Source organism: Salvelinus alpinus, chromosome 2 (genome assembly GCF_045679555.1).
Source record: "Salvelinus alpinus chromosome 2, SLU_Salpinus.1, whole genome shotgun sequence".
NCBI classification, from domain to species: Eukaryota; Metazoa; Chordata; class Actinopteri; order Salmoniformes; family Salmonidae; genus Salvelinus; species Salvelinus alpinus.
Window position 1 is genome coordinate 81,954,897 of NC_092087.1, and position 12,507 is coordinate 81,967,403.

The 12,507-nt window shown below is 44.8% G+C and overlaps 1 protein-coding gene across 3 annotated transcripts; it reads right to left on the minus strand.

The window, feature by feature from the left end:
* Positions 1-564: 564 nt before the first annotated feature.
* On the minus strand, positions 565-8,537 carry LOC139567940 (platelet-derived growth factor subunit A-like). 3 transcript variants are annotated; one of them, XM_071389563.1, is made up of 7 exons: positions 7,547-8,537; positions 7,048-7,144; positions 5,921-6,031; positions 5,399-5,586; positions 1,928-2,054; positions 1,616-1,768; positions 565-1,313 (listed from the first exon to the last, which is right to left on the minus strand). In XM_071389563.1, the coding sequence occupies exons 1-6, from the start codon at positions 7,610-7,612 to the stop codon at positions 1,626-1,628; spliced, it is 732 nt and encodes a 243-aa protein (XP_071245664.1). In that variant the 5' UTR covers positions 7,613-8,537; the 3' UTR covers positions 565-1,313; positions 1,616-1,625. The 3 variants fall into 3 exon arrangements, 2 of the variants coding, with proteins under 2 accessions (XP_071245664.1, XP_071245665.1); XR_011673480.1 differs by lacking the exon at positions 1,616-1,768 and having other exon boundaries at positions 5,371-5,586; positions 7,547-8,533; XM_071389564.1 differs by lacking the exon at positions 1,616-1,768 and having other exon boundaries at positions 7,547-8,524.
* Positions 8,538-12,507: the final 3,970 nt, after the last annotated feature.

The window sequence follows — 12,507 nt, forward strand, 5'->3', positions numbered from 1 at the left end:
TTTATTAAGTGTTCTTAGTAAAACCGTTACCTGGGCCTGTATTGACAAAGTGTCTCAGAAAAGATTGCTGATCTAGGATCAGGGTAGCCTGTTAGATCATAATGAATAATATTACAATGGACAGGTGGAACCTGATCCTAGATCAGCACTCTTCCTCTGAGACGCTTTAGAATACAGGCTCTATAACCTGAGAGTTGCTTTGGCATTAGCAGTGTGTTGGTCTTGATATCTACCTCCTTCCTCTCTGTATTGAAGGTGTGTATGACTGAGAGCAGAGATATTCTCAGTTACTAGTTCACAGGGGTTTCATGTTCAAAGTGTCTGAGTAGGGGTCATAAGAGGTGACCCCTTAAGATGGACTAAGTTTTCTCTCTCTCTCTCTCTCTCTCTCTCTCTCTCTCTCTCTCTCTCTCTCTCTCTCTCTCTCTCTCTCTCTCTCTCTCTCTCTCTCTCTCCCTCTCAATAAAGTTCATGTTAATATCTGCCTAAAGGGGTTATTTTTCTCTCTCTCAGGTAGTCAATATTTTCTGACTGACAGGCGAAAACTAAAGACATTATAACATATTCACGTTATAAATAGTTTATTAGTAACTTGTAACTGATGTAGCAGTTGTTTTAAACCTTCCTTTATGTGAATAACATACCAGAAACTAATCAAGAAGTCGGTCAGTAATAGAAAACCAGGGCTACAAAAATAAGAGGATATACATCATGTAGGTGACATCCTTCCGTTCCAGAAGGAGAGCACATCTTGGAATCTTGTAATACAAAACATAATCCCAGTCACTGTCCTCGGAATCCGATGGAAAATTCCAAAAGCATCCGAAATGACTGGGAGGATTCCAAACCGCTTCGTAATCCAAAAACATGGGAGAAGTCTTGTAGTCAGAAGTCCTTTATATAAAGACTATAACTCCTATAGTCCTCCAGTATCCAATCATCTACCTCTCTTCTTCTCCCAGTTGGCGTAGTCACGTTATTTGACACCTGTCAATCATCAAATCGAAGCCACACCCACTCCTAATACCGAAGTCCTTATTTGCATCTTCCAGAAACATCATCCCCGATTCTGGCAATATTTTGACGTTATCAAAATGATTGATTTTTGAAGGTTCGTCTTGTGGGAAGATATAGAATATAACATATATAGAATATGTTCTCTGTCCTCTGCCCACTTCTCTTGTTGCCATGACGCACAACATGGCTGAAGTTCTCAGTCTGAGAAACATGAACGTTTCTGTTGAAAAGATGTTCTCTTCCCTCTTCCTCTCTTTCACTCTTCTCTCTTCCATCCGTCTTTCTTCACCTTACGCCTGAGGGGAGAAGAGAAATAGGTACCAAACGTTAGCTTAGCCAATCAGACAATAGAAGTCATCCCCCCCCCCCCAATGTCAAATGTTCACCACTTAAAACAATGAATCTTTAGCACCCCCATCTTTCACCACCAAATACAACCTCCATACCCAATGTAATCAGCCAAGGCACCAGTCACCAATTAAAACCACTTCCTAATTTCACCCCCTCTTCCTGTTCGATTGATACTGGTTCTGATTGGCGATTGCCATGATTGGCGTTGAAACCCAGATCATTGATTGGCTGTAGTGCTAATGCCTACCGTAATGACACTAATAAACACTCATGTTTTTCCACATGCCCGAGAAAGGTATGAGAAATTCTTTGAGGTTTTTGAGCTTTTTACGTTTCCTTCCTTTACCCTTGGTCCTACTGGGTCCTGTGAATGAAGGGGGAGGAGGGGGAAGAGGGGGATCTATAAAGAAAAAAGTGGAATGAAAAAAGGAGTGGAATACCCTGAGGGAGAAGCATTTAAATTCCTCAACTGTTATCAGTTTATATCAGTGTAGAGAGACACTCTCAGACAGGAGCTGACGCACACGCTGTATGCAGTAGAGTAGAGTAAGATATTTACCATTGTCTGTATCGTAGAGTTCCTTGATGTGTCGTTTGGAGGTGCAGATACACTCAAGGTGCTCCTCCAGCCGCACCAGCACCTCCTTTAGTTTAGGACGCCTCCTCACATACTCCACCTTGGCCACCTGGAGAGGGAGGGAGGGAGGGAGGGAGGGAGGGAGGGAGGGAGGGAGGGAGGGAGGGAGGGAGGGAGGGAGGGAGGGAGGGAGGGAGGGAGGGAGGGAGGGAGGGATCAGAATGAGTTCTGGAGAATCTCCTCTTTTCGAGGTGATGGAAGGATACAAAAACATGACACCCCCCCCTCGTACACTAACACACACACACACACGTAAGCAAGCACACACACATTAGTGTTCTCTCAAAAAGTGAGCCAAGCCTGCTTGAGCTTCAGGACTGATTGTACAAGCCTCTCTTCTCTTTCAAGTCTGAACATACACAAAGACAACACGCGCACGCACACATTCACGCACACACACATTCACGCACACACACGCACAGAGAGGTGCTGCCTTGTTACAACATGAACCAGAAGAGTAACACTGTTATTGATACAGAGGTTCAGGTGAGGTAAGGCATCTCAATAGTGTGGACTGGAGACGCTCATCTCCATGTTCTGAGGCCTTTTCTCCTTGTCTAATTTCCTTCATCTGATTCTGCACTGATAGGAAACACCTGGACAGATGCCATGCTTCTTACTTTCCCTGTGCTTACAGGGCAGTGTACAGATGTAGGCTCTGGATTTGACCACTCTTTTGTTGCTGAGAATTTAAAAAGGCTTCTAAAGTTTGTAATTTCCACTTTAAAATGTCAGGCTTGATTTTTCCTTACGAAAAATGTATCAACCCCATAAAATGTCCATTAACTATAATCCACATAATAATTCACATTTCCTGGTACTGACTGATTATTATCCTGCTGTAGCAAACTGGCTCAAATTAAGATTCTACATCTGTATGTGAAAGGGAGGAGACATGGAGAAGAACCCATTGTGATGTAGCCTGAGGGAGTTTCTAAGTTTCCTACCTGTCAAATGAAATACAGGGAATAAGGGACAGGAGTCAACTCAAAGGTGTGTGACACGAGGTGTGGTAGGGTTCTCAGTAAACAGGTCATATTAATAGGATTATGTCCTTCTAGCTGTTATTTCCCCAGAAAGTCATCATAAAGTCAGACATAACAATGGAACCTTTCTCTCTCCCACCAGTGGAAACTGGAATGGAGGGAAACAGACAGTGGACACAGAGAAACCATGGGAGATGAATACACAGAGCCAAGACCAGTATGAGCCATTGAAAAACAACTGTCCGCTGTTCTGGTACTGGTGAATGGTTTCTGGAAGAGCAGAGACGGGCAAGCTAGCATGCACACACACATTCACACACCCTCGAAGGCTTCTCCTGGACGTCGCACAGCGTGTGAAAGTGTGTGCCTGTTCATGTGTGTGTGTGTGTGTGTGCATACGTGTGTATGTGTGTGTGTTTCCTCTCCATAGTTCTGTCTCTGTAGTTGAATCTCAGGATATACGGGAGACTTATCTTTTGATTTCCTCTCTGTCAAAGACAAAGACAGAGAAAGAAAGAATGAAAGAATGAAGAAAAGGAAAAAGAATGAAAGAGAGAGAGACCCTTTCATCTGATATTGAGTATCAAAAGGGGATCAAATCTGCACCCTCCCTTCTCTCCTCATCTGTCCATTCCTCTCATCCCTCTGCTCTCTCTAACCCTCCCCATCTCTCCTCACCACCCCGCTTACTTCATGCTACTCTCGTGCCTCATCTGTCCATTCCTCTCATCCCTCTGCTCTCTCTATCCGACCATCCCTCACCCCTTCAAAAACACTGCTTCTCTCTTTCTGTACATTGAAGCACAGTTAGATTTCCTCCAATAGTTACGGCTCTTATTTGCAGGGATGTCTCTATGACCTTTGACCCTCTATTTCTGCATATGATCTCTATCTGAGGTCTACAACAGATAGCGCTGCCTCAGCCAGCTCAGTTCAGATCAGATTGTGTTCATTAGGAACTAAACAGAACATTTACCTAAACAGCTCAGTTCAGATCAGATTGTGTTCATTAGGAACTAAACAGAACATTTACCTAAACAGCTCAGTTCAGATCAGATTGTGTTCATTAGGAACTAAACATAATAGTATTTACCTAAACAAGGAGGGACTACCTCAGCACCCAGAAATAACAACTTTTCCCTCTGTGTGAACTGTCTGAGGAACAGCAAAGCCAAACAGACACACACACACAAGGAACAGCTAAGCCAGACAGACACACACACACAAACACACAAGGAACAGCTAAGCCAGACAGACAGCATCTTAAGTATTTTAATAGACAGAGGACTGAGGAGCCATTCACTCAGAGGAAAACAGGTCGTGGGGAAAACAAAATAACCCCCGTAGTGAAAACACTGAAGCACTGAGATCATGAACACGCCCACTATCCTCCTCGGCTCAGACGATGGTAAACTGGCTGGAAATCCTTAGCGCATGAACACACACACACACACACACACACACACACACACACACACACACACACACACACACACACACACACACACACACACACACACACACACACACACACACACACACACACACACACACACCGTCTCACTCCTTTTTCTCTCTCTCCATCCTCTCTCTCTCTCTCTCTCTCTCTCACACACACACACACACACACTGAGCAGAGCTTCCAGTTGGCCGTGTGTGTGGGTTTAAGATGGCAGGGTTTACTTGCTGTTATGTGCCAGCCCTGTTATGTGCCAGATTAAATACAAATGATTATGTTCCTGCGGTCGCGAGGGAGTCTCCTGGCCTGGCACACACACACACACACACACACACATATACACATATACAGTACCAGACACACCTACTCATTCAAGTGTTTTTCTTTATTTTTATTATCTTCCAGGTGAAGCTGGTCATCAAGGCAAAGGGTGGCTACTTTGAAGAATAAAATATATTTTGATTTGTTTAACACTTCGGTTACTACATGATTGCATATGTGTTATTTCATAGTTTAGATGTCTTCACTATTATTCTACAATGACTGGTACTGTACACACACGCACACACACACAGGCACAGACACAGACACACAGGCACAGACCTATCCAGGCAGACCTAGCTAAGGGGAGCTGGACTAGTAGAAAGGGGTTGAATGGTTGAGCTGCTGCAAGTGTGTGTGTGTGTGTGTGTGTGTGTGTGTGTGTGTGTGTGTGTGTGTGTGTGTGTGTGTGTGTGTGTGTGTGTGTGTGTGTGTGTGTGTGTGTGTGTGTGTGTGTGTGTGTGTGTGTTTGCGTGTGTGTGTGTGTGTGTGTGTGTGTGTGTGTGTGTGTGTGTGTGTGTGTGTGTGTGTGTGTGTGTGTGTGTGTGTGTGTGTGCGTGCGTGCGTGTGTGTTCAGAGAAAGTGTGTCTCTCTCCTACCTTGACAGTGCGGTGGTGTGTCTCCTACCTTGACAGTGCGGTGGTGCTTGCGGGAGGGCAGGCAGTGCATGTTGCTGGTGTTACAGCATCCGGTACATCTCTTCACCTCTACACAGGGAGGCCAGATGATGAAGTTAGCGGAGGTGGGATCCACCTGGCTCCGAGGGATCTCGTAGATCACCGTACGAGTCTTACACACCGCGGGTAACGCCTCCTCTGGGGTCAGAGGGGAGGGGGAGAGGTTTAAGGTGAAACATGACAGCATAGAGAGAAGGTAGTATTGGTGTACACTTACACACAAACACAGAGACACACACACACAGAGGCACACACACAGAGAGACACACGCGTAGACGTAGATATACAGTAGATGGGATATAGACAGAAAGAGGCAAATACTCAAACAGACACACACTCTCTCTCTCGCTCTCTCTCTCTCTCACTGTCTCACTCTCTCTCTCACTGTCTCTCACTGTCTCACTCTCTCACACACACACATTCCACAGGTATGCATGAACACAACTACAAAGACACACGCACACACACTTACCGATGCTCCTCTTGTGCCTGGAGTGTGTCTGGGAGCTCTTCAGCTGTGAGTAGCTGTGGGGGAAGGCCTTGTTGTGGTACCTCTGCTTGTTCTCCCCTATCACCTCATTCTCTGTTGACCACAACAACATCAATCTCATGTTATCCCTACACTAGCTGGGCCATTCAGAAGCAGAGCAACACTGAATGGAGAGAGAAGCTTGAACTCAGAAATGCTCAAAATAACTGTGTCCCCTCTGTAAATGAACAATCCCTTATCGTCACCATGACAACCACAAGCCTTCTGCTATCCAATCTAACAGCTTTGGTTGTTAGTCGGGTGTGTGTAAAGAACCTTTCACTTCAAAATGACCTTGTTTGTCCTTTCAGCTCTATATTGACCTGTTTGGGGTCTCTCTCTCAAAGTATATATTTTTGCTACACAAATACTGACCCCACAGAGAGTGTAGACTGTAGAGGGTGTGTCTGTGTCTGTGTGTGTGTGTGTGTGTGTGTGTGTGTGTGTGTGTGTGTGTGTGTGTGTGTGTGTGTGTGTTCCTTGCAAGTGTGTGTGCGTGACTGCACTTACGTGCAGGAATTAAGTGCTTGCTGTATGTCTTGACCAACACAAAGCCTCCTAGCTCCTTCCTCCTGACACGCAGGAATTTCACCATGAATTATACATACCAACACAGCAGCCATTCAGCCCTCAGAGTGTGTGTGTGTGTGTGTGTGTGTGTGTGTGTGTGTGTGTGTGTGTGTGTGTGTGTGTGTGTGTGTGTGTGTGTGTGTGTGTGTGTTTCATTCAGCCTTACACTGCTGCTCCACAAATAATGGACAGCATGACAGCAGCATAAAGCCTACAGCCACAGGCACCCCTTAAGGTTCTATATAGAACAAATGTTGGGTCAGTGAATAAGAACCCATGGGGTTCTGATCAATCAACCCTATAAGAGGGTTCTATATAGAACATTTAGGGGTGCCATATATGAAGCAAGCAATAGAACCCGTTTTGGTTCTAACCAGAACCTTGTAGGCTACTTCTGGCATGTTGTGCTGAGCTCAAGTCAGTGTCTTTACTGAAGCCTAGCCCGAGGCTGTGTAATAAAGCTATTGAATGAAGCCTGATATAAGAGGCTTTAGGCCTACCTTCCAAGTCTAGCTCCAGGAGCCGCTGGAGGTCGCTGATGCTGCGGATCTCACTGCGGGACAGCCGCTCCAACAGCTCCCGGGGGAGTGGGGCCTCCTAGAAGAAAAGGAAAAGATTTAAATGAAAATAACAGCACTTTATTACCTACACAGACGTTATTTTACCGTAATGGATAGCGCGGATATAGAAGTGGTATGAGTGTGACTATGTAGCGCTGAAGAAGTGTTTTAAGCACAAATATGTGCACAATTAAGGGGGTGGTATAATTAGTTTGCGCTTTTTGCTGAGAAGCCATAGATTCCCCCTATTGTCATGTCATTTTTGGACGGAGTTACAACGCTACTCTGGAGTTTTGTGCATAATTATGCATAAGTGGAGCATGAACGAACGAACATTGCACCTGCCAACGAAGGAAGCGTTGCACTAAAAACGGCACAATTTGAACAGAATTGGCCCCTACATAGCGTACAAACCAAAACTCGAATAAAAGTCCTTTACCTCAGCGGCGGTGCGTAACAGGCACAATAAGCAGGCGAGGAGGAAGCTCAGAAAAGCGGCTCTCATCTCCCTTCGGCTCCTTTGGGCTCCAGAACGAGAGAAAGTTCCAGTAGTTCCACCAACACCGTTCCAGAACCAGGAGCTGAGGCGTCGCTCCCAAACCACGGGAATCCAGTACCATCCCTCGGGTGGAACCGCTACCTCCACGACTCTACAGCCGGTAGTGCGAATTATTTGGCTATTATAGGCAACATGGCGAGGCTAACAGTGTGACTTTATTGGGTGTTCATCTAGGTTTACATTTAAGACTGACGTTTATTGAAGTCAGTTGGGTTTCCTACTCCGCTTCACAGCAGCAACACAGAAGCAGGAGATGGAGTTACGGCACCTGAGACAAGAGCTATCTATGCTTAGAAGAACTTCCAGATGTGAGAAATGTCATCATTTTGTCGATTAGGCTATAATCCACTTGAAGTGAAGACGTCTCGTTGTGACACATTTCAGTGTTTTAATCCTTTATCCATGTTGATACAATTCTCGGAGAATATAATATATCACTATCCATACATTTATGGGAGACTTCCAAAAATCTAAACTTTATGTCCTGTTTATATCAGCAAATGGAGAATAGGTCAAAAATAATGTCAAGCCGTCCGCATGTCCCGGTTGTTCTTATCAAACGGTTTTTGTAGCCTATTGGATCCCTTCAAAGCGGGTCCCGCACGCTGTAGACTGTGATCTCCGTAGTGAATGAAGTCGGAACGCTTTGAGTCATATGATATAGCTACCGCGTTGCTGGGGGCTGGCGGGGCGCGGTCACGTTGCAACTCCGCTCCGCTCTCCGGGTGTGTGCTCTGTAACTACAGATGGATAGATAGGCTATAAAGGAGACCATTGGCTTTTGACTGTGGGCGCGCTTACATCAGTCCCGCTGCTACTCTCTGTTGTTATCTATGCATAGCCACTTTAATAACTCTACCTACATGTACATAATTACCTCAACACCGGTGCCCCCGCACATTGACACATTGACTCTGTACCGGTACCCCCTGTATATAGCCCCACTATTGTTATTTACTGCTGCTCTTTAATTGTTTGTTATTCTTATCTCTTACTTTTTTAGGTATTTTTCTTAAAACTGCATTGTTGGTTAAGGGCTTGTAAGTAAGCATTTCACAGTAAGGTCTACACCTGTTGTATTCGGTGCATGTGACAAACAGCATTTGATTTGATTTTGATGGTGATAGTGGTGATGATGATAATGATGCTGGTGATGACAGTGATGATGAAGGTGATGAGGATGTTGATGATCTCTATAAACATCATATCCTGTAACTGTTCCTAAATACCCTGTGTTGTTGTACCACACAATGGCAGGTTACTAGTTTACACATTAAATTTCATCCCTTCTAAAGCACTAGTCATTACATTTTAAGCGACTGAGCTAATTTATAACAAAGTACGACCCCATGGTTGAGTAGTTTAGAGTTTTTATAACCTATAAAGTCACCGGAGGCTTTCCACCTCTCTCTCTTCCCCCTCTTACACCCTTCCTTTAATTCCCTCCTTCTCCAGCCCCCTCGCACCTCTACCACCTCCAACCCTCCCTCCTTGTATCTGTTCACACCTCTTCCCCTCCCGCCCCCCCTCCATTCCTTCCTCCACCCTCTCCCTCCCTTCCAGGTCAGCCACAGATGGCTGAGTGTGTCTGTTTTTAATTGGTGTTTAATTAACTTCATTAATAAGTGGCCAGACCGTAGACACAACTGACCTCCATGATAAAGGAGCGGGAGAGCAAAAGGGATGGAGGGATCAGAGGTAGGGGGGACACGGTGTGATGGAGCTGAAAACAACACTTGATAAAGAACAGACATGTTCACACGGACCTACACACATTGACTATGTGCCTTGTGACCAGACACGGTGTCACAACTGAGATAGTTAGGGACTTTGTGCCCACTGGACCCAGTCTCTCTCAACACTAGAGCAGCCACCATTCTAGCTACAAATGCAGACATTGACAGCCTATAGTGGTGATGAGGAGGAGGGAGAGGTGAAAATTGAAGAAAATGAGGTGAAGGAGATGGGGAGGGGAGGAAGAAGAATGAAGGGGTAAAGGAGCCAAGGAGGAGGGGCAAATGAGGACGGAAGGAGGAAGAGAAACAAGGTTTGTTGCCAATTAAGACCTATTTAGCCAGACAGAGACTCAGTGACTCTGTCTCTCCCTCCATCAACCCTGAAGGGCTTTGCTTTGGGCTGCTCTGGTCTGGTGTACTTGACTCCTGCAAGGCGCCAGACACACATGCAAGTGCACATGTGTACACACACACACTCACTTACAGCACAGGGGTCCGAATTAGGGAAACAACTGGGTTAGAACCGAACCGATCCAGAACATTCCACTGTGACATCCTTGGACCCGGAGAGAGTGATGCCAAAGGGCAATGATCTGGACCCTTAACCTCTCTGTATACCTCTCTCTCTCTTCTCTCTCACTTCCTCTGTGGGATAGAAGTGGGACATGCCTCCTGCTATGGTAGGGGCAGTAGCATGCATGTTGTCATGCCGACAGAGAGGCTAGAGGTTTCCCTAAAGTCTAGACCCAGACAACAGGATAGACACAGTAAAATAGAGAAAGGAGAGAGAAACAGAGACAAATTGAGATATGGAGAGACACAGAGAGGGAATGTGCATGAGAGAGAAGAGAGAGGGAGAAATAGGTCTGGATTCAATCCGTATCGCAGAAGTATCGTGGAAGATCTGCGTTATAGCTCCATTTAAATTTCAAGGCAATGTTCCAGTGTCCGCGGAGACTGCATTCACGGTAAACACTGCATATGTCGGCTCAATTGTAAATTACTTTTAAAAATGTACGCAGCTTTACCATGATACTTTCACGATACGGATTGAATCCAGTCGCTAGTTACATTTAATCTGTGGAGGGATGAGAGTTTTACAAGCAGGGTGTAAAAGTCTATACCTAATTCTATTCAAACCAATATGCATAGTGCATAATGAAAAACTTCATATGTGTCAGACCTGGGATTGAATACTATTTGAAATCTTTTCATATACTTTTAACATTTGCTCTACAGATGTAGGATCTTAATTTGAGCCAGTTTGCTACAGCAGGAAAATAATTCTGCAGCAGCAGGAAATGTGGATTATAATTCATTGACTGACATTTTTTGTAGGGTTTGATACTTTTTTTTGTTAGAGCAAACCCAAGTCTGACACTAAAGTGGAAATGACAAACTTCAGAAGCATTTTTAAACCTTGAATACACTACAAGTTTGTATTTCCTGCTCTGCAGGAAAATTCTCAGCAACAAAAGAGTGATCAAATTAAGATCCTACATCTATAGTTTGCCTGAAGTGCTGGATGGGCGACGTTTGCATTTTTGTCACTATTCTATTGGTTCCGTAGTGACAGTCAAGCTCAATCAATCCCAGATAAAGTATTTTAAATGATTTTAGATAGTATTTTAATCCAGGTCTGATTTAGTTTCCCTTCTACACATTCATTATAAGAACCCATACCAAAGAAGTCAGTCAGAATGGATTTCACGATTTCAACCATTAAACCCGGGGTAATCCCATGGTTGGCCACCTCCCAAAAACTATTGTGTGACGCATAAATGTTTGGGAAGCGGCCAACAGAAGACTTATCCTGGATAAACATATTGAATATGCTTGTGTTTGGTTTACCTATATGGTTAGTTAATGCAATGGCTCCATCTGTTTAAGCATAGGCTTGAGAGAGGTTTGGTGTTTGGGATACAGAGTCCCTCTGCTGCTACCAAAAAGTCACACATATGCATGGAAATATGCTCCTGCACCATACGCTTTACCCACATCTAAAGCAGCATCCTACGCAATAGGTCGGAACAAGATTACTGTGTCTGTCCTGTGGAGATGAGATTTCATGAATTGCCTGTTTGAGTATCACATAAGCATCAAAACAGAAAAATGCACTAAAAGATGGAATGTCATATTCCTTATCAGTCCTGCTAAGACAAAACATTTCAGATGTAAGTTAAACAGTAGAGCCACAGCTGTTGCTATATTATCTCATCATCATATCTGAGGAGAGCCCACTTCTCTTGTGTACGTGTTTCCTCTTCTATAATCTGCTCTTTGTTTTCAGATGGTTAAGACAAAGATCCAATCTGCATCCAAAATGGAACCCCATTCCCTACTATAGTGAACTACTTTTGACCAGAGCTCTATTGGGCCTGGTCAAAAGTAGTGCACTGTATTGGGAGCAGGGTGGCATTTGGGACATGACTAGAACACTCTACTTTATTTCTCTATGTGTAAACCTCCTCTGGCCACATCTAAGGGTCTATATACCAGCATGTCACTGAACCTGGTCCTGGGTGCTTCTGGATTCACAGATTATTCACAGATCTTTCTCTCTTTCTCAATCAACTGTTCCTCTCTGCCTTCGTCTCACTCTGTCTCTGTCTCCCTGTCTCTATCGCTCTGTCTCTGTCTCTCTGTCTCCCTGTCTATCGCTCTGTCTCTGTCTCCCTGTCTCTATCGCTCTGTCTCTGTCTCGCTGTCTCTATCGCTCTGTCTCTGTCTCGCTGTCTCTATCTCTGTCTCCCTGTTTCTATCGCTCTGTCTCTGTCTCCCTGTCTCTATCGCTCTGTCTCTGTCTCGCTGTCTCTATCGCTCTGTCTCTGTCTCCCTGTCTCTATCGCTCTGTCTCTGTCTCGCTGTCTCTATCGCTCTGTCTCTGTCTCGCTGTCTTTTTCTCACACCCTCACAATGCCTCTCAAATCAACCAGCTGCAGCACCAAGGCTGACATCCATCTTTGAATCCCTCTTCCTCTTCCTCTCCCCCTATTTTGATACTAACTAGTCACTCCCTTTTCCATTACTGACTTGTAGTCAGGTTGATGACTGACATTACTGTACACAGCTGGGGCTGAGGTTGAGTTTATGTCAAACACAAAC

What these genes read in the sequence shown, in the direction of transcription:
- LOC139567940 (XM_071389563.1), bottom strand. Translation starts at nt 7,612, where the DNA reads ATGAGAGCCGCTTTTCTGAGCTTCCTCCTCGCCTGCTTATTGTGCCTG. An exon ending in CCTGGAGCTAGACTTGGAAG is followed by an intron (nt 6,032 to 7,047) that starts GTAGGCCTAAAG and finishes TGTGGTCAACAG; the next exon opens with AGAATGAGGTGATAGGGGAG. An exon ending in AGCACCACCGCACTGTCAAG is followed by an intron (nt 2,055 to 5,398) that starts GTAGGAGACACA and finishes CTCCCTCTCCAG; the next exon opens with GTGGCCAAGGTGGAGTATGT.